The sequence below is a fragment of the Hemicordylus capensis genome, chromosome 3 (assembly GCF_027244095.1).
Source record: "Hemicordylus capensis ecotype Gifberg chromosome 3, rHemCap1.1.pri, whole genome shotgun sequence".
NCBI lineage: Eukaryota > Metazoa > Chordata > Lepidosauria > Squamata > Cordylidae > Hemicordylus > Hemicordylus capensis.
Window position 1 is genome coordinate 37,490,406 of NC_069659.1, and position 22,585 is coordinate 37,512,990.

At 44.3% G+C, this 22,585-nt stretch overlaps 1 protein-coding gene across 3 annotated transcripts in view; it reads left to right on the plus strand.

The window, feature by feature from the left end:
• The first annotated feature begins 9,995 nt into the window (after window positions 1–9,995).
• CDK8 (cyclin dependent kinase 8) overlaps window positions 9,996–22,585 on the plus strand; it is an 82,258-nt gene continuing 69,668 nt past the window's right edge. The window contains exons 1-2 of one of the 3 annotated variants that reach the window (XM_053308728.1): window positions 10,576–10,712; window positions 14,043–14,278. In XM_053308728.1, the coding sequence (XP_053164703.1) occupies window positions 14,235–14,278 (44 nt within the window). In that variant the 5' untranslated portion in view covers window positions 10,576–10,712; window positions 14,043–14,234. Of the gene's footprint in view, window positions 10,713–14,042; window positions 14,279–22,585 lie in introns of all 3 variants that reach the window. The other 2 variants (XM_053308727.1, XM_053308726.1) reach the window with 2 other exon arrangements.

A 22,585-nucleotide genomic window follows, 5' to 3' on the forward strand; every position in this document is an offset into this window, starting at 1 on the left:
CCTGCAGTTAGCATCAAAGCTAACTTCTTGGTCTTTTTTCTGGAACGATGCAGGGAAATAAATATAAAACTGAACCCAGACAAGGTCAGACTAAGACTAAAGGAGGTGCCTTACATTGGGCATCTGTTGTTGACTGCATAAGGACTGAAAATAGACCCAGGAAAGGTTGAAGCAATTCAGAAGATGTTAAGACCTGTGGATATGAAAGCTGTCCAAAGATTCATGGGAATGGCAAACTACCTGGCAAAGTTTTGAAAAGGGCTAGCTGATCACTGTAAGCCACTCGGGCAGCTGACACTCAAAGAGGTGGTGTTGGAATGGTCAGAACATCACCAGCAAATGTTTGAGGCAACTAAAGATACAGATACGGAATTGGATCATTTTCATAACATTTCAGGATTCCAGGTTACCAAGAAACCAATTAAATACCTGGGGATTAATTTAACTAACAATAACAAGGACTTGTTTAAAAACCAATTACCTGCAAATTTGGAAACTTGTCTTGGCAGATCTGGACAAATGGAAAAAGTTAAATCTTTTGTGGCTTGGAAGAATATCCTCGATAAAAATGAATGTATTACCAAGGTTGAATTTTCTCTTTCAAATGATTCCGATAAAGATTGAAGACAAGATATTGAAACAGTGGCAGAGTCAGCTAAACTCGTTTATTTGGAATTATAAAAAACCTAGAATCAAGTTCAAGGTTATGCAAGATTTAAAAGAGAGAGGAGGTCTGGCAGTTCCTAACTTGAAGCTCTACTATCATGTCAGCTGTTTGGTTTGGATTTCTGATTGGATTAAATATCCCTATGGTCATTTCATGGGTATGGAGAGTTTTGGCCTTTCCGTAGGTTTACATAATCTTTTATGGATATCTAGAAAGAGAAAGGATCCAGAGATACAACAACACACCATTAGAAACAGTCTTCTACATGTTTGGGACAAATACCAAAAAAGGATAAGTCCAAGTTTATACCCCTCTGGCGTCGATTTTGGACGTTTACTTTCATGAAGAACAATTGTCTTCTTGCAAATATAAGCTCTGGAGAGAAAACACAAATACTTTACAGAGTTTAATTTAGGATAAATCTAAAGTGAAATCTATTCAAATGTTATCAAAACAGATGACTCAACAACCTTCATGGTTTCAATATCTTCAGTTCAGTTTGATCATGCAGAAAGAGTTGCAAAGTCAAGGGGGGACACTTAGAGAATTAACTGATTTTGAGGACTTAATTAACCGAAATGTTGACCATATGCTAGGTGCAATATATAAGCGTCTACTAAAATATGAGACAAACTGAGCAGATCAAAGAATGTATGATAAAATGGATGGAGAATATCAATAGAATGATAGATATCTCTGATTGGGAACATCAATGGAAGAAGAATATCAAATTTACTTTAAGTAATAATTTGAGGGGAAATTGATATAAGATGTTTTTCAGGTGGTATACAACTCCACTGATTATTAGCAAGATTGATAATCATTTCTCGAAGGACTGCTGGAAATTTGAACAACAAGTAGGGACATTTTATCATATGTGGTGGACTTGTAACAAAGCCCAATCATTTTGGAAGCAGATTCATTCTAAACTGGAGCAAATCTTGCAAATCAAATTTCCTTTTTTGTCAGAATTCTTTCTTTTAAACATGATGAAACCTTATATCCCTACTAAGTTTACTGAGCTATTTTTATATATGATTACTGCTGCTAGGATTATATATGCAACTAACTGACGTATTTCGATGATTCCATCTTTAAATGATTGGTTCTTACAATTATGGGATTATGCTTCTATTTCTAAAGCTACTGCCTATATGAATAGTATTTGAATAGAGTTTATGTCTGTTTGGGAGCTTTTTATAAATTTTAATGTTCAACAAAGTCAGCATTTGTTTCCAAGATCTGGGTTTGATGTCTAGTTTACCTTGTATATCATGACCACCAGGTGATGATCATGACCACCAGGTGATGCTGACTCATCTTTTTCTTGATCTCCAACTTGCTTTAACAGTCTTACTTTATTCCTTGTTTCAAGAGTTGTAACTATGCTCTGCTTTTTATTATCTTAACTAATGAATGAATGAATGAATGAATGAATGATACAATAGCCAAATTCCCTGTACTGAAGTACTACAGTCCAAATGAACTGCTAAAGTTGCAGTGTGATGCATCAGAGTCAGGGCTAGGAGCTGCCCTGTTATAGAATCAGCAACCAATTACATTTGCCAGCACAGCACTGTTGGAAATGGAAAGAGGTTCTACACAGATTGAAAAATAATAATTGGCTATACTATTTGGAATGGAACAATTCCATCAGCTCACGTTGGGCAGACTATGCATATCCAACCAGATGGCTGCCACATTCTGTACCAACTGCAGTTTCCATCTCTAGGCGGTGTACAAAATTTAAAATATTTAATAGTCAAAACAGACTAAAATACATGACAATAAAAACAGCACAAAACAGTTATTAAAACAAATTGTTAGAATTATTAAAAATTAATTATAATTAAAAGCCTGCAAAAACAGGAGAGTCCTGAGGGTCTTCCTGAAAACAAAAAGAGAAGGAGATGCTCTTGTTTCAGATGTTCTTCAGATGTTCTTGTTTGCATATTCCAAAGCCCTGGGGCAACCACAGAGAAAGCCCAGTCCTGGGTCACCACCAAACGAGCTGGTGGCAACCGTAACCAGACCTTTCCAGAAGATCATAACAGGTGGCAAGGTTCATGACAAAGGAGGTACTCTCTTAAATAGCCTGCACCCAAGCCATTAAGGGATTTATAGGTAATAACCAGCACTTTGTATTTCACGCAGAAACATAGCGGCAGCCAGTGCAGTTCTTTTAACACCGGTGTTATGTGGTCCTTTCATGTTGTCCCAGAGACTAATCTGGCTGCTACATTCTGTACCAATTGTAGTTTCTGGACTACATACAAAGGTAGCCCCATGTAGAGTGCATTACAGTAGTCAAGCCTGGAAGTTACCAGTATATGTACCACTGTATTAAGGTCCTTCACCTCTAGCAGTGGACGTAGCTGACATATCAGCCGAAGCTGATAAAAAACGCTCCTGGCCACCGCCTCAACCTGAGAAACCAGGGAGAGCTTTGAGACGAAGCACTTCTATTGACTTCCAAGTCTCTCTTTTGCTGGGTCCCTATGCAAGCTCAACCACCTGTTAGTCCTTAGGATGTGGAACCTCTCCCTTGAAGCGGGTGGGATTATGGTATTGCAGTGACAACGTGAGATCTATTGCTCAGTTGGAGACAAACATCAAAAGGAGACTCTACAACCACATGAGGTACCAAGCTGACCCTGGGAAGAGATGGGATGGGAGTAGATTTGTTTTCATGGCAAGAGGAGGACTATTTCATAACTGTAGACTATTGTTCTGATTTTTGGGAGATATCCACTACCTCTCAGACAATAATATGGAAGCTAAAGTGCCATTTTGCCGACTATGTGCACAGAACTGGGTGGGGGTGGTCTGAAGGCGGGGGGGGGTCATACTTTAAGGGTGGGGGAGGGTGCACTTATCCCTCCCTCCGGTCTTCCCCTGCCAGCGCTCGGTTTTTGTAAAGTCCTTTGGGGTGGCAGCGTACCTCCCTGCCACCCCATCCCTTCTTCGGCCAGAAGCGGCCAGAAGTATATGGCGCATGTGCGTGCACACATTGCGTGAGCCCACCTTATGTGTGTGCACACGCGCATGAATGATGTGCACGTGCGCCAGGTACTCCCGGCCCGGCCGAAGAGGGAACGGGGCGTCAGGAAGGTATGCTGCTGCCCCGGAGGACTTTGCAAAAACTGAGTGCAGCAGGGAAAAAGCAGAGGGAGGGCTAAGTGCACCCTCTCCCACCCTTAAAGTCCAACACCCCCATGCCTTCGAACCTCCCAGTGTTCAAACCTGTTTGGAGGCCCATAAAAGGGCCTCTGAGCAGGTTTGTGCACATCCCTGCTATGGAATAGCAGATACTCTGTTCTCAGATAATGGACCACAATTTGTGTTTGAAAACTCAGAGCATTTCAGACTCAGTGGGAATTTGATCATCTGACATCTTCACCTACTTATCCCCAGAGTAATGGGAAAGTTGAATCAGCTGTTAAAAAGGCCAGGTCTTGAAAAGAAATTGAAGACACCCGCGAAGGAGCAACCAGCCTACAACAGAATAGTCTCCAAATGGCAGCTATTGCCAGGAAGGAATGAACTCTCCTCTAAATAGGACTCAGGCAGGTAGACTGGTTCAGAGACCCTACCACTTAAAAGACTATGCCTAAACAAAATGGGTAAATGGGGTTAGAACATAAGAACAGCCCTGCTGGATCAGGCCCAAGGCCCATCTAGTCCAGCATCCTGTTTCACACAGTGGCCCACCAGATGCAACTGGAAGCCTACAGCAGGAGTTGAGGGCATGCCCTCTCTCCTGCTGTTACTCCCCTGCAACTGGTACTCAGAGGCATTCTACCTTGAGGCTGGAGGTGGCCTTTAGTCCTCCAGTTAGCAGCCGAGGATAGACCTCTCCTCCATGAAGTTATCCAAGCCCCTCTCCTCCATGAAGTTATCCAAGCCCCTCTTAAAGCCATCCAGGTTGTTGGCTGTCACCACATCTTGTGGCAGAGAATTCCACAAGTTGATTATGCGTTGTGTGAAAAAATACTTCCATTTGCCGGTCCTAAATTTAAGGTTTTCTACCTTGTTAGATTCTATCCCTTCTTTAACATACAGTGCTACTTCACCTTCAAGGCGCCTCTCCCTGTCCTTTCTATAGAGTTTATATCCAGGGAGAACAGTGTCCCACTGGTTCTCACTGTTCTACCATGTTTCTGTTATGCCCACTATATCTATTTCTGTGTTAGCAGCCAAGCACCCATCTTGGCTCGGAGGCTTCTGGCATTGGCATATAAGCATTGATACGCTGAATCTCTTCCCTGATGTCTGTTATCTTTCTTTTGACTCTTTGACCAGCTGGCACAGCCTTCTGTCTGCTCTTTATGTGGTTCTGCTCTGTCCTCTTCTGTTTCATCTCATGAAATTTTATTTTCCTTCCTCATATTTTAAAATTGGGTTTATTTGCTTAATGTTATAAAAAGGAAAGATATATGAATGTATGTGGAAGTAAGTAGGAGAGGTGGGGAAACAATTGGGAACACTAACACAGCAGAGCACAGGGGGAAAATATAGTTAGAGCAACCAGCTGCTAGGAAGTGCTTGTCATTACAACATGGAGTGGGAGCTGGAGGGAGGGACTCAAATGTGCACTGCCTAGAAATTTACATATCAGGCGATATAAAAATATGATAAATAAAATAAATAAAGGAATGTTGAAGCTGACTTCTCTAACAAAATATTTTTGTTATACACTCCTGCTGGATCTTTCAATGAGTGCAAATCCCACTTGAAACAACTTGGGCATCAGGATTTTCACTCTATAATTATGTGTTCTTAGATTGTTCTCCAAAGATATAATCAATCCTGTTGCCTCAGTCGAAGCAATTGTCCCTCCCTCCAATCAATTACAGCCCTGCCATCATACTCAATTTGCTCTGCAGTCAGCTTTCACAAAACCATTTCCTTCTCTCCAAGGGCATCGAAATGATGGCCTCCCCCAGTCTCACACAGTGGTACCTCCATATACAGCAGCACTGGAACATTATTAGGCTTTGCTATGAAATAGAATGTAATAATGAAACCATTTGGGGCCTACAATTGTTTTATTTTCTCAAGCTCACATCAGATTAACTACAACACTAGAGATATTTGCCAGGAATTGGACAGGCTCCCCCGCCCCCTTCTTCTTCCCAACACTGCACTTTACTTTGGAAAATTCATATGAATAGACTAAAGAGGGCAGCAGATCTTAGATTATCATAGATCTGCTGCAGTGATCTCCTAGACAAAGCTACTGTTAAATCTGCATAAGGCTAATCTGAGCACAGTTTCAATCCACTGAAATAATTAAGAACTATTGTAGTGTGTTGGCTATTTTTAAGAATACAATAATATTGCTGAAAAGACTTGTATTCAAATACTGTGTACAATGAGATTGTATACTACTATGACTCTGCCTTGCAGGTGCCATTTCATATTTTGGTGGAAGGTAATATTTACAGGGTTCAAATTAAATTACAAAAAAGCAGTTGATTTTAGGAGTATTGATTGTAGTCTCTTTTTATACCACATAATACTTAAGTTAACGTTATCAACATAGGTCAAATTGCCACTTGCTTTCCACACTTAACTTTACCTTGAAATCATAGTCCATCCTCACTAGATATTTTTCAGCAAAATCCTTTGTACATTTACTCAGAAGTCAGGCTTACTCTCTGATAAGTCTGCATAGGATTGCAGCCTGTGTCACATTTATAGTCATAACACCAGATGGACATAACTCTGCACATAATCAGCTTTTTCTTCAGGACACACATTAACACCTGCCAATGCCTGCACATTAAGTGCAGTTAAAAGTGGTTCAGAAGCTGGTCACCTGTGTGAGCATGACACCATGGATACATTTCATGATTTGGTTGCAGGCCATTATAGGGGAAGGGAGATCAGAAATTTCATAGCTGTTACTTCTTCCAGCTTCCCTACCAGCTCTGTGACCTCGGGGAGCAGCAAAAACCTCCCACAAAACCTCACCTTGCTTCTGTGTAATGCCAGGTCACTTCAAAATAAAACAGAAATAACCCATGATTTGACTGTGGGTGATAGAGCTGACCTGGTATGTATTACAGAGACCTAGATGGAGGAGTCTAGTGGTCCAGTTTGAGCCCAGCTTCTTCTGGCAAGATACTCTGTTGTGGAGCAGATGGGGGGGGGGGGAGGAGTGGGAGGGGAGGAGGTCTATAAGGATAATATCTCCCTTACCAGGGGATGACACCAAGGGTTCCTGTCAGGGAACTGTCCTATACTGAATATGTGTACCTACATCTGATACCACCTAATGGCTCAGCAGGGAAATGCTTGACTATCAAGCAATAGGGATGTGCATGAACCGGTCCGAAGGCCATGCAAGAGGCCTGCGAACCAGTTTGTGCTGGTTTGAAATTAGACGCTGATAGGAGTCTCCCTTTAAGGGTGGTGGTGGGGACTTACTTCTCTCGCTGCTTCCCTCCCGCTGGCACTCCGTTTTAAAAAAAAGTTTCCAGGGCAGCAGGGTTCCTCCCTGCTGCCCCTGCCCCCGTTGTTGTCTGGAAATACAGGAAGTATGGGCTGCATGTGTGCCTGCCCCACGCAACATGCAATGTGTGTGGCGTGCGTGCGGGGGCGCTGTGGCGCGCACACACGCAACCCGTACGTCCTGTATTTCTGGGCAACAACGGGGGCAGGGGCAGTAGGGAGGAACATTGCTGCCCTGGAAACTTTTTTAAAACATGGGGCGCCAGCGGGGGGGGGGGAAGTGGCGGAAGGAGTAAGTGCAACCCCCCCGACCTTAAAGGGAGACACCCCCCCAGCGTCAAACTGCGCCTCTGCGGTTCCATGCATATCACTATCAAGCAAGAGGTTGCCAGTTTGAATTCCTTCTGGTACACCTATATTGGGTCGCAGCAATACAGGAAGATGCTGAAAGGCATCATCTCACACTATGTGAGAGGAGGCAATGGTGAACCCCTCTTCTATTCTACCAAAGACAACCACAGGACTCTGTGGGCTCCAGGAGTCAAAACTGACTTTATGGCACACTTTACCTACATCTGGAGACCAAGGATAGACTGGGACTTCTGTTTGTGTACCGTTTACCCCGCTACCTAGCAGAGTCCCTAACTGAGCTGACTGACTTGGTTGCAGAGTCGGCATTGGAGTCTCCCAGACTGGTAGTTCTGGGGGACTTTAATGTTCACTTTGGAACCAATTTGTCAGGACCGCTCAGGAGTTCATAGTGGCCATAACAACTAGGGGCCTATCCCAAGTAGTCCAGGGACTGACACACATTGTTGGTCACAATCTTGATTTGGTTTTTTGTTCTGTGGGTGGGGAGAACCTAAGGGGTATACTTGTGGGTCAAATGGGCCGTAAGCCAGAATTTGGCTTTTTAAAAGCCAAATCTGGCCACCTAGGTGGGGACTCCTGTGATTTTGCAACTGTCATGAATGGACCACAATCTGGTTAAGGTTGGACTTGCAGCTTGAACCCTCCTCTGCAGGAGTGAAGGACCTATTAGGATGGTCTGCCCAAAAAGCTGATTGGATCCAATAGGATTCCAAAAGCCTTGGAAGACTGTAAGTTGGTTCTGCCAGCGATTCTGTGGATGTCCTGGTTCAGACTTGGAATAATGAACTTACTAGGGCAATAGACATAATTGCTCCTAAGTGCCATCTCCAAGCCGCTTCTAAATTATTCCCTTGGTATATGGAAGAATTACGGGAGCTGAAGTGGCAAGGTAAATGGCTAGAGCGCAAGTGGAGAAAGACTCAGCTCAAATCCAACAGACTACCACACAAAGCGCATTTGAAGATCTATGCTCTGGCAATGCGTACAGCAAAGCAGTAGTTCTTTTCTGCTTGCACTGCTTCTGCGAGTTCACATCCAGCAGGTTAGTTCATGCCCCTTCTCCCTTTAATGAGTATTTGGATCAATCAGTTACGCATTGTGATGATTTAAATGAGGGTTTTGGGGGTTTTTTTTTGCAGATGAAATATCTCATACTCAAGCTGAACTAGACTCTGTCTACAGTTATTGCAGAGATTTGTGTGATGTCCAGCAGCTCTCGTGTGGTTAAATGGGATCAATTTCAGTTTGTGACTCCTGAGGATGTGGACAAGCTACTTGGGACACTTCGCCTTACCACCTGGCCTATTGACCCTTGTCCAGCATGGCTTATACGATCTAGCAGGGAGGTTATTGAAGAGGGTCTTGTTAAGATTATTAATGCTTCTCTGAGAGAGGGCAGGATGCCTCCTTGTCTCAATTGTTTGGCAAGGTGATTGCGTGCGCCCGTGTTGCTTCCGGTTTTGGAGAGCAACAAGGGGTCAGGGGCGGCAGGGAGGAATACTGCTGTCCTGAAGATTTTGCCAAAAACTGGAGCGCCGGAGGGGGGAAAGTGGCGGGAGGGGTAAGTACAACCCCCCCCCCAGCACCCCCCCACCGGCGGTTCATCGGACGCTGGACAAGCGAATCGGTTCGCAGGCCTCCAACATGGCCTGTGAACCAGTTCATGCACATCCATACCACCCATTAAGATCATCTGGGGAGGTCTGGTTGCGGTTTCCACTGGCTCGGTTGGTGGCAACTCGGAACCAGGCCCTTTCTAGAGTTGTCCTGGGACTCTGGAACTGCCTCCTAATGAAATTTGTCTCCCCCCTTTTCTGAACGTTTTTAAGAAGAACTTGAAAGCATACCTGTTTAGCCAGGCTTTTAGTTCATTGTTTTAAAGCTTTGGGTTTTAGAGTTTTTATTTGTACTTTAAATTGTTTTAACTTACTTTTAGATTGTGAACCACCCCAGGGACTTCTGTAGGATGCAATATAAAAATATGCAAAATAAATAAAATAATAAATTATGTTTGATGCCTTTGCAGTGATAACTTCAACTGAGACTTAGGCATGTGGACCACTATCTAAATTGTTCAACTGTAGTGATGTAGGAAATATGTCATCACCAGTGTCAGGGAAAAGCTTCTCCCAAATGTCGTGTGAATCATCTACAACTAATCTTGTAACTCGTTATATATGCTACATTTAATTAACCTTTTAAAAAACAAACAAACCACACGCCCGCTCTTCAGGCTCAGCAATGGCCATTTGTCCCTGTTCAACAAATCTCTAGGACTTGTTCCTATTGAGAGGCCTAAACCGCAACCTGAAGAACTTCAACTCCCATTATGCACCAGCCCCATCCAATGAATTTCAGACTACAGCTCCCAGTCTGCACAGTACGCCCTTCCTAGCGTTCCAACAACCCAAAGACTTCAACTCCCATCATGCATCAAGACAGCAACAGCCCATAAGGTTCCGACTGCACTTCCCAAGATACCCATTACAGTATAGCCCTTTCCATGGGCCCTTCGTCCAGGTTCGAACTACACTTCCCAAACCGGAAAACCTGGGGCGTGAAAGGAGCGCGGTGCCTGTCGGGATGCCGGGAGGCGTGGCCTAGGAGCCGGTCAGGTTCCACGTGGTGCGCTCTCCCACTGCGGGAGATACCAGAGAAAGAGTAACACGGGCAGAGAGGGGAGGCGAGGCTTTACGACGCTCCCTTTTTGCAGCAGCGTGGTCAGGCGCGGCTGCCGTATTCCGAGCCGCGAGAGACCGGCTGTTGTGCGGCTTGCCCTACTCGGCTCTTGTCGCTGGCTGAGGGGACGAAGCGAAGCAGGCAGAGGAGGAGGAAGAGAAGAAGGCGGCGAAAGCGGGCGGCGGCAGCCGCGCCCTCTCTCCCCTCTCCCTCCCTCCCGCACCCCGCCCCGTCCCCGCGGCAGCAGCCCTCCCCCCTCCCTCCCTCCCCCCCACCTGGATGGTCCGCGCCGCGGCTGAGGGGCCTCCTCCTCCTCCTCCCTGGTGCCGGCGGTGGTGGCGGCGGCGGGCGGGGGCTCCACTGGGCGGGGTGTCATCTGAGGCGGCGGCGATTCCCGGCGTTGCGGGAAGATGGACTATGACTTCAAGGTGAAGCTGACCGGGGAGCGCGAGCGCGTGGAGGACCTCTTCGAGTACGAGGGCTGCAAGGTGGGGAGGGGCACCTACGGGCACGTCTACAAGGCCAAGCGGAAAGACGGGTGAGTGAAAGAGTGGGGTAGTGAGGGCGAACTGGGGCGTGGGGGGTGGGGGAGGAAGCTGGCCGGCCGGCGGCCCCCCCCCTCGCCCATCAATTTTTTCTTTCCTCTTAATTTCTTAAATTTTTATAACGCATCACCCAGATGGTTTTAGGCGCTTCGTCACATAAATAAAACAGATAAAACCCACAATAAACAGCCCATTAAAAACTCTTCGAAAAGCATTTAAAATAACTAAGGCTAAACAGAAGGTGTATTGTTAGGGCTTTTTAAAAGGCCGGTAAAGATCTGTAGCCTCTAGTATCCGTAGGGAGTGCATTTCACAGCCCCTTATCTGCTGCACCCCCATTCTCTGTGTCTCTCTGTGTGTACCTTCGAGAGCAAATCCACCACCACCCGCCGTGGGCTTTCCTGTCTGCCACGCTGTCTGCCTCACCCCTTATGGAGAGAGCGCCTGGGGTGGATAGGGGTGTGTGCGTGTGCTGGGGCGTTTACAGTCACTTCTCCTCTCTGTTCTCTCTCCTTTAGATAGGTTCCCATGAGGTCTGCGTGTTTAGTCTCCTACAGCAGATGCCAGCATGCATGTATACTCAAAACAGTATCCTGTGGAAAGCCTTAAAGGCAAGAACCGATAGATGGGGACATAGAAGCTTTCATGGGCTAGCACCCACTTTGTCAGATATTGTATCTTACTTATTGCTATTATTTATATACCGTGTGTCAACTAAGAAGTTCGTAAAGTGATATACATGGGGAAATAATACATTAATAATAAAAAGGCAGAAGAGGTTGCTTGTCCCCAAAGGGCCCACAGTCTACATAGACACCAGCAGCAGCCACTGGAGAGATGCTGTGTTTGGTTTGAATAGGGCAGTTGTTCTTCTGCTAAATATGAGACTCACCACTTTGAAAGGTGCCTCTTTGCCTAATTAGCAGGGTATCTGATGAAGTGGGCTCTAGTCCACAGAATCTTTAATGCCCCCATAGATCTGCTGCAGTGTGCAATCCGGGGCACAAGTCCTGTTGGGTTAAGTAGGGCTTATTCCCAGGAACGCATGCATAGGGTTGCAGCCTCTGCCTTTACAGTGCCAGATTATTTTTGTGTTCAATAGGTAAAAGCCCAGTTCCATCTCCTGTAGCATCTTCTGTTTCTATGCCACCCTCCCTGTATTTCTTCCCTTATTAACTTAAAAAAGAAAACTTTTTCCTTCACCCACCCATGTGTTTCTTTTGCTAATTGCTTTTCTTGGTTTGCAAAGCTGTTAGTCTTCCTCTCTTTTGGCACTGCTTCACTTCCTGGCATTTCTGTCTGTGTGAGGTCAGTTGTTGCACACTTCAGTGTTGACTTAATTGCTCTGGAATAGTTATAACCTTCTGGCTATGTCCCTGAAATCACTATTACAGTTTAGAATTGTTATTGCACCACACAAGTGTGTATGAAGGGGTAGACAGGATTTGCATTGAGATCACTGTAATGAATAAGGCTGTTTAAAATGTGGTAAGAGGTAGCTCATATTAAATGATCTTCAATATGTGCTCTGTCTCTTGCTACTTATCTTCCTGTGGTTGTCGTGTCTGGCTTTCCCCTTAACAATGCCTCTTGTCTCTTATCCTACCATTAACACATTCTCGAGTTCATACCTGGCTGCCTTAGTAATTGTGGTTTAATTCCTTGCATTTTTAAGTACTTCTCACCTTACACACTACACAACATCCTATTATATTAGATCCTTCAAGTGACAGCGGGCATCTATCCTGCTGTAACAATCTTCTTGTGTAATCTTTTGAATGAGAGCACTTTTAGTTGAACAAATATCTATGCATGCTGTAGAACCACAGTCACTCTCTTGCTAAGCTGCATCTGATTTTCATGGCTTGTTTTCTATTTAGTACTCTTTCTGTCTGCTTTGATATCTGTTCTTCACGAGTCATCATGGAAAGTTTGATTTCTCTCTGAAATTTAATAGTCTAGTTCTGTGATCCTTTCACAGTAAAACTCTGGAAGAATAAATGATCCTTTCACAGTTGTCATCCTTTCACAGTAAAACTCTGGAAGAATAAATGAATTGGCATAGGAGCTTCCCACATAATATTGAGAGGGAAAATAACTTTTAATTGTTGCATTGCCTGGTAGCATGCAGTGTTCTTTCTAATTTTTTTCATCTGTGTGTGGAATGAGTTTTGTACTGGGCGGGCAGAGGTATCAAGGCAGTGTGTGCACACATGCATTCAGAATGGGGCCCTCCCTGATTCAACCTGAGTGGGTTCTAAAATTAACTAAGCGGACATTAAAAAAAACTTGAGTGTGCATGCCTTAGTGGGAACACTGTTGCATGGCAATCTTTTTTAGCAGTAAAAACGTTAGAAATTCTATATATTCATTCATTCATTCGATTTCTATACTGCCCTTCCAAAAATGGCTCAGGGCAGTTTACACGGAGAAATAACAAACAAATAAGATGGAACCATGTCCCCAAAGGGCTCACAATCTAAAAAGAAACATAAGATAGACACCAGCAACAGTCACTTAAGTAACTATATTGTTACTTAATGCTATACTCGAGGTTGTCCCAGATTATGGCATTTTTAGCAACCTTTCCTGCAGGTTCAGCTTTACTATACAGGTTATGAATGGTGCTCTTTAGTTGAGCTTTCTATCAGAAAGAAGTGATAATTTAATGACTTAGATTTGCATGTACCTGTATTGTTGGGTTCTTTGGGGGTTTTCATGTGTAGTGCTCCACTGCTATCCAAGTTGGAAAAGGGTATTTTAAAGTTTTACATATTGATAACTGCTGTCCAAAGGGACCTGCAGCCTGTTTTTGGTAACATGATGATGATGATAGATGTATGTGGTTGGAAATGATGCTTTTATGAGCTACCATGCATACAATAAAAGTGGGCTTTGGGGCTTACAGGTTTGTTTAAATCTACCTCGTGATGAGATAAATCTTGCATAGCAAAAATGTATATTCTGTCTTGTGCCCTCAAAACATTTGCTGCTTTTAAGAACAAACCTGTGAGTGACTACTTAATCTGTAAAGAGAATTGGAGTCTGCTTTATATGCTGGATACTGCAGTTAGCACTTTTAAAGTTCATTTTTAAAGGAATGATCAGCTTTGCATGACTGAGCTGTACATGAACATTTTTTATTGGAATGTTCAGTCTTTACTGATCTTCAAGACTACTTTTATACATTTTTTTGAAAATTAGTTCAAAAACATAGGGAAGCACACAGACTAATCTTCTTTTCACAGAAGTATGTTCTTCTTGCACAAGTGGCATGGGGCAGGCGGGGAGTGATTTCCACTTATTCCTACTTCTCTCTGCAGATCTGTTCCTGAGGGTCCTCAGCTTCCAGGGACATTGGGCGGGGGCAGATATGGAGCAGTAATGGGAAGGGAGAGATCAGCAAAAATGTCCCTCTCCTTTTCACATGTGGAACTACAAATGGAAGATTCATCTGGATGATACCCAAAGCATATATCTGATGACAATTCTCTGGAGTACTGTTTTCCAGAGAAATGTCTGGGTTTTTTTGCATTATATATCCATCAAATGATATAAGGTACTGCCTAGCATTAACAAAACTTTAAAAGTAGTGCTCAGCCTTCAGCACACAAACATGTTCTGTGTTAACTTTCTTGCTCCATTCTAATCAAGTGAAATGGATCTTAATGTTTGCTCCAGTTTAAGCAAAACTTGCTTGGACTGCACAATCTTGCTTACAACGAAAAGTCTTCAGCTTTTCCTTTGGGGTTTTGAGATTACCATCCTGTTGGATTCATTCAGTCAGAAATATTCTTATTAACAAAGAGTAGATGTGCATCTAAAAGATAAATGCAAAGTGTTACCACACTTGTTCAGATGTATGTCATATATAACATCTGTAAATATGCTTTTACTTCAGTTAGAGGAATTAGCTCTCAGACCAATATTGCAAATGTGTGTACTTGAGGGTCACAGTCTATACACAGGCAAATATCAGTGTAGAGCAGCAATAGACTTGGAGGCTAGACATGAAGTTTATTAAAATAGAAGCACAATACAAAATGAGAGCAGTTGACAACTTTGCCCCAAGAATACAAACAATTATGCAGGTAGTAATGCGAAGTATTCAAACCATATAGAATATGTGGCCAATACGAAACTGAATGGTGAGCAAGGAAATGGTTATGCCAGCAAGAAGGGAGATGGGAGAATGAGAGAAATGGAGTCCCATTCTGGAAGAGAAACAACATTCTGCTCGCTCTCTCTTCCCTCATATGTAAGGAGGAGTGCTTCTCATTAATGGGGAGGGGAAAATCTGCAGTCCCTGTTAGGTCTTCTTGGCAGAGGGCAAGGACAAGTGGTGGTTACAGGCACAGCACCCACAACTGTGGCTTTATGTGAGCCCTCAGCAATCTGGGGGAGTAGTGAGATTCCTGGGTAATCGGGCATGAGTGCTTAGCTTGGGGCAAATCTGCTTGTGGGGAGACCCTCAAGGATTATTCTGGGTTTCATTCAAAAGATCCTGGGACTCTTAGGTAGTTGAAACACAACTCTGATCCCGCGTAAGCCCACACAAAGAGTTTTCCAAGGACTCTGGTTGTTGAGAGCAGCCAGAGCAGTACACCAAGATGTTCTCTGGGCTAGTGACTTTGCTAGCAATTCTTGATCCTACAATCCAGTGTTCCAACTTGATGCTCAGAGATTTCAGATCAAGGAAGGAGAAGATGGATGAATGTTGGTTCTGGTGGAGGAATCCTCTAGAGCAGTTATTTGGCAACTCACACCACCAAATGCTCACAACAGAAGCAGGCCTTTCTCCCTCCCAGTGTGATTGAGCAGGAACCATGTTCTGAGTACAGTCACACCAAAAACAGAGAGACCAGATTTCACACACTGACTGGGGGTTAAATCCCACAGAGGGAGGATAACTTGTAGGTTCAATCCCCTGCTCCGGTGACAAAACGTTTGGAACTGTAAATACCATGTCTACTAAGATGATGGACAGAACAAGAAGGCTGACTTTAATTTGTCATTCTGTTACCTGTTCACCCATTTTGGAGAATTCCTTTTGTTGACTTCAGGTTATTCTGAATGGCAAAATTTCAGGATATGTGTAAAATATGTGCATTTTGTTTATAAATAAGTTAGAGCCAAATAAATATCAGGCATTGAAACTGGAAATAAAACTTATTCAATATATGTTCTGAGGGGACAGGCATTTACCTTCATTGAGAAAACTCAGTTTATTTCTACCCTCTGTTTTTTGGTGTGTTAACCATTTGATAGTGATCCATTCCCTTCTCCCAAGAGAGCTAACAGTTTGAACCGCAGCATAGAAGGTATGAAACTGTCCTATTGTGCGTCAGACTATCAGTCCATCTGGCGCAGTGCTGTTGACTCTAGCATGTCTTTCCAAGTCTTTGGCAGAGGTCTTTTCCTCCTATCTGAGATGCTTGAATGAGAATCGGTGCTGTATCACAGAGCGCCTCTGAACTGGGGCAAGATATACTGTCAAATATTCACAAACATTGAGTCAGTTTCTCATATCAGTGCATTGGTTTAAGCCACGGTCCAATTGCCCTGACGAGCTGAAGCTGTGTGGGGGCTGTTCCAGCTGCCAAGCTCCAGAACAGTGTTCCCTGTAAGAGGGAATCCCAGATGTTGACTACAGCTCCCGGAATCCTTAGTTGCTGTGGGCTTTGGCTGAGGATGCTGGGAGTTATAATCCACAACCTCTGGGATTTTCTGTTAGAGGGAACACTGCTCCAGAAGCCCATGTGAGAGGACGGGTCTGAGGGTTTCCTGGTTTAAAAAGGGACTACAGGCGACTTCCAGAGCAGGCCGAACTTGGGCAGTGGCCTTCTGGGGTGGGACTGAGGGCTGGGGCTAACATTGTTTTTGATCACTTGAAAGAAGAGTCCTGCCCACTTCATTGTTTAGGTTTTTTTGGTTAGGATTGATACAGGTGTGTCTTGGATTGAACTAAGATGGAGAGGTGGGGGATGACCCTGGGGCAGCTTGTACCAGTGGTGGTGGGTGATAGACGAAGATATGGCGTTTGTAGGCCAGCAGATCTACATAGCGGAAGTGAATTTAAGAATTTAATTGCTATTGCCCCTTCCAGCAGGCCTACCACCTCTTTGACCTTGGAGAGCATTGACAACCTTATTGCTCTGTAATGCCAGGTTGGTTCACAATAAATCTGTGGTAATGCATGACTTGATCATGAATGAAGGTGTATCACAGGGACCTGGTTGGGAGAGCCTAGTGGTCTGGTTTGGTCCCAGCTCCTCCCAGAGGGTTACTCCATGGTGGAGCAGCTGAGAGGATGTGAGCAGGGAGGTTGGGTGACTGTGTTCTATAAGGACAGGGAGGGGTGCCTTGGAGGTGGAGTAGCACTGTATTTTAAAGAAGGGATAGAATCTAACAAGCTAGAAAACCTAAGTGGACTGGAGTCCTCCACAGAAATCCTGTGGGTGACAATACAAGGCCTGAAAGGGAAACGTGCTACTGGGGACGTGCTATTGCCCTCCGGATCAAAATGCTGACAGTGACTGGGGGTTGCAGCAGGAAATCAGGGAGGCGTCAAGGAGAAGCAGGGCTGTAATAATGGGTGACTTCAATCACCCACACATAGACTGGGTAAATTCACAGTCAGGTAATGACAAAGATGTCAAATTTCTGGATACGCTGAATGACTGCCCTAGAACAGTTGGTCTTGGAACCAACCAGAGAGAAGGCGACCTTGGACTTAATCCTGAGTGGCACCCAGGACCTGGTGTGGGATGTCAGTGTCGATGACCCTTAGAGAACAGCGACCATAGTGCGATAAAATTCAGCATACATGCGGGGAGAGAATCACCAAGGAAGTCTAACACGGACATTTTGAATTTCAGAAGAGGAAGCTTCCCCAAAATGAGGAGTATGGTGAAAAGAAAGCTGAAAGGGAAAATCAGGAGAGTCACTTCACTCCATAGTGCATGGAGTTTGCTCAAAACCACAATACTAGAAGCCCAGTTAGATTGTATACCCAAAAGGAGGAAAGGTATCACTAAGTCCAGGAGGATGCCAGCATGGCTAACAGGTACCATCAAGGAAGCCATAAAAGGGAAGACAACTTCCTTCTGGAATTGGAAGGCCTGTCCAAATGAAGAGAACAGAAAGGAACACAAACTCTGGCAAAAGAAATGCAAGGTGACAATAAGGGAGGCAAAAAGAGAGTTTGAGGACCATTTAGCCAAAAGTATCAAGGGGAATAACAAAAACTTCTTTAAATACATCAGAAGCAGAAAACCTTCCAGGGAGGCAGTTGGACCATTAGACAATGAGGGAGTGAAAGGGATTATTAAGGAGGATATGGAGGTTGCAGAGAAGCTAAATGAGTTCTTTGTGTCTGTCTTCACGGTAGAGGATACTGAGCATACTGAACCAGGCTTTTTAGGGATGAAGGCTAAAGAACTGAGTCAGATAGAAGTGACGAGATGATGTTCTAAACTGTCTGGAAAAACTGAAAGCTAACAAATTGCCAGGGCCGGATGGCATCCATCCAAGAGTCCTCAAAGAACTCAAATGTGAAATTGCTGACCGCCTTACTAAAATAAATAACTTATCCCTGCAATCAGGCTCTGTACCAGAGGACTGGAAAATAGCAAATGTAACACTGGTTTTCAAAAAGGGATCCAGGGGTGATCTGGGAAATTACAGGCTGGTTAGCTTAACATCCATTCCAGGCAAATTGATTTAAAGCATCCTCAAGAATAAAATTGTAAAGCACATAGAAGACTAGGCCCTGCTGGTAGTGAACCAGCATGGCTTTCACAAAGGTCAATCTTGCCTCACCAACCTTTTGGAGTTCTTTGAGAGTGTCAACAAGTGTGTGGATCAAGGTGATCTAGTTGACATAGTATACCTGGACTTCCAAAAAGCTTTTGACAAAGTTCCTCATCAAAGATTCCTGAGGAAACTTAGCGGTCATGGGATAAGGGGACAAGTACATGTGTGGATTGCTAACTGGTTGAAAGAGAGGAAACAGAGGGTAGGTATAAATGGAGAGTTTTCACAATGGAGGGAAGTAAGAAGTGGGGTCCCCCAGGGATCTGTACTGGGACCGGTGCTTTTTAATTTATTCATAAATGATCTAGAAGCAGGGGTAAGCAGTGAGGTGGCCAGATTTGCAGATGATACCAAACTCTTTCGGGTAGTGTAATCCAAAACTGATTGTGAAGAGCTCCAAAAGGATCTCTCCAAACTGGGGGAGTGGGCGACAAAATGGCAAATGCAGTTCAAATATGACAAGCTAAAAGTGATGGACATTGGGACGAAAACCTCCCAACTTCAAGTATACGTTGATGGGATCTGAGCTGTCGGTGACTGACCAGGATAGGGATCTTGGGGTGGTGGTGGACAGCCCGTTGTGTCGACTCAATGTGTGACAGCTGTGAAAAAGGCCAATTCCATGCTAGGGATCATTACGAAGGAGATTGAAAATAAAACTGCTAATATTATAATACCCTTATACCAAACTATGGTGCACACATGGAGTACTGCGTACAATTCTGGTCACCACATCTTAAAAAGGACATTGTTTAACTAGAAAAGGTGCAGAAGAGGGCAACCAAGTTGATCAAGGGCCTAGAGCACCTTTCTTATGAGGCAAGGCTACAACACCTGGGGCTTTTTAGTTTAGAAAAAAGACGACTGCAGGGAGACATGATAGAGATCTATAAAATCATGTATGGAGTAGAGAAAGTGGCTAGAGAGAAATTCTTCTCCCTCTCACATAACCCTAGAACCAGGGGTCATCCCATGAAATTGATTGCTAGGAAATCTAGGACCAACAAACGAAAGTACTTTTTCACACAACGCATAATCAACTTGTGGAATTCTCTGCCATGAGATGTGGTGACAGCCAACAACCTGGATGGCTTTAAGAGGGGTTTGGATAACTTTATGGAGGAGAGGTCTGTCATCGGCTACTAGCTGGAGGGCTAAAGGCCACCTCCAGCCTCAAAAGTTTTAATTTGTTGTGTTTTTAATTTCTTGTTTTTGTTTTTACTAATGTTTTAATGTTGTTTTTATTTTGTTGTAAACCTCCCAGAGATACACGTTTTGGGCGGTATAAAATGTGTTAAATAAATAAAAGCAGGATGCCTTTGAGAACCAGTTGCAGGGGAGTAACAGCAGGAGAGAGGGATGCCCTCAACTCCTGCCTGTGGCTTCCAGCAGCATCTGGTGGGCCACTGTGTGAAACAGGATGCTGGACTAGGTGGGCCTTGGGCCTGATCCAGCAGGGATGTTCTTATGTTCTTAATACCATCTCCCTTACCATGATCCCTACCAGGGATTTTGGCCTATATTGAATGTGTGTACCTAAGTCTAGGAAACAGGGATAAATTGGGACTTCTGCTGGTCCTACCTTCTACTGATCACCTAATTGCCCAGTGGAGCCCCTAATTGAGCTGACAGACCTGGTTGCTGAGTTGTTGTTGTTGTTGTTGTTGTTGTTACATTTATATCCCACTCTTCCTTCAAGGAGCCCAGAGCGGTGTACTACATACTTGAGTTTCTATTTCACAACAACCCTGTGAAGTAGGTTAGGCTGAGAGAGAAGTGACTGGCCCAGAGTCACCCAGCTAGTTTTTTTTATGGCTGAATGGAGATTTGAACTCGGATCTCCCTGCTCCTAGTCCAGCACTCTAACCACTACACCATGCTGGCTCTAGAGCATTAGAGTAGCCCAGGTTTTTGGTGGTAGGAGACTTCAATGTTCATTTTGGGACTGGGTTGTTGGGAATGGCTCAAATGTTCATAGCAGCCATGACGACTGTGGGCCTATCCCAATTGGTCTCTGAACTGACACATGATATTGGTCACATGCTCAATTTAGTCTTTTGCTCTGATCAGGGTGGTGTTCCATGGGTGGGGACTCATGTCATCTCCCCATTGTCATGGATGGATCACCATCTGGTTAAGGTAGAACTTAAAGCCTTGACTCACCCCTGCAGGGGTGAAGGACCTATTACATTGGTCTGTCCGAGGAAGTTATGGGATCCAATAGGATTCCAAGATGCCTTGGAAGGGTTTAGGGTTGGCTCTGATAGTGATTCTGTTGATGCTCTGGTGCAAAGATGGAATAACGAACTCACTAGAGCAGTTGACACAATTACTCCAAAGCATCCTCTCCAATTTGCTTTAAAGACAGCCCCATGGTATTTGGATGAACTACGGGAGCTGAAGCGGCAAGGTAGATAACTAGAGCGCAAGTGGCAGTACAGAGGGCAAAGAAGTTGTTTTCTGTCTGCATTGCTTCCACAAACCCATGTCCAGCTGAGCTGTCCAGGTCTGAATTTAAACTTGGAAACATTGGTTACTCACTGTGACATTTTTAACAACTTTCTTGTGGATAAAATCTCTTGTAGTCAGTCCAAGCTGGATTCCACAGTTGCTGCAGAGTCTACTGTGAAGGTGTCCAGCAACTCCTCTTATGGGATTAGAGTGGATCCTTTTCAGTTTGACACCTGAGGAAGTGGACAAATTGCTTTGGACTGTGCGCCCTGCAACCTGTTTTCTTGACCCTTGTCCAGCTTTGCTTATTTCATCTAATAATCATATTATCATAGAGGGTCTGGTAAATATTATAAAATGCTTCTCTGAGATAGGGCAGGATGGCTCCTTGTCTTAAGGAGGCTATTAGACCACTTCTGAAGAAACCTGCATTAGATCCCTCCGAGTTAGCTAATTACAGACCTGTCTTTAATCTTCCATGGTTGGGCAAGGCGATTGAGGTGGCCTCTCAGCTCCAGGCAGTTTTGGATGATACAGATTAGTCCACATGAAAGCCATTTCAAATTGGCTTCCATGTGGGCTATGGGGCTGAGACTGCCTTGGTTGGTCTGATGGATCGACAGAAGGAGTGTGACTCTGCTTTTCCTTTTGGATTTCTCTGCAGCTTTTGATACCATCAACCATGGTATCCTTCTGGACCACCTGAGGGAGGTGGGATTGCGTGGCACTGTGTTACAGTGGTTCCACTCCTACCTCTCTGGTAGATTCCAGATGGTGTCGCTTGGAGACTGTTGCACTGCAAAATGAGAACTGAAGTATGGAGTTCCACAAAGCTCCATACTATCTCCAAAGCTCTTTAAGATCTACATGAAACTGCTGGGAGATATCATCAGGAGGTTTTGTGCTGGGTGTTATCAATATGCTGATGACACCCAGATTTACTTCTCCATGTCGACCTCTTCAGGAAATGGCATATCTTCCCTAAGTGCCTGCCTGGAGGTGGTAATGGGCTGGATAAGGTATAACAAACTGATGTTGAATCCAGATAAGTTGGAGGTCCTGACTATGGGGGGTTGGGACCAGACTGATGGTTTAGATCTCTCTGTTCTGGATGGAGTTGCATTCCCCCTGAAAGATCAGGTACGTAGCTTGGGAGTGCTCCTAGACATAACGCTCTCTTTGCCTCAGGTTGAGGCAGTGGCCAGGAGCGTTTTTTATCAGCTTCAGCTGATATGCCTGCTACATCCATTTCTAGAGGTGAATGACCTTAAAACAGTGGTGTATACGCTGGTAATCTCCAGATTTGACTACTGTAATGCACTCTACATGGGGCTGCCTTTGTACATAGTCTGGAAACTACAATTGGTACAGAATTTTGCAACCGGATAGGTCTCTGGGACAGCACAAAGGGACCACATAACTCTGATGTTAAATGAACTGCACTGATTGCCAATATGTTTCTGGGTGAAATACAAAGTGCTGGTTATTGAAGCCCTGAACACCTTGGGTCCAGGCTTTTTAAGAGAGCACCTCCTTTGTCATGAACCCGTCGCCTTTTGCGATCTTCTGGAGAGGTCCAGTTATGTTTGCCACTGGCTAG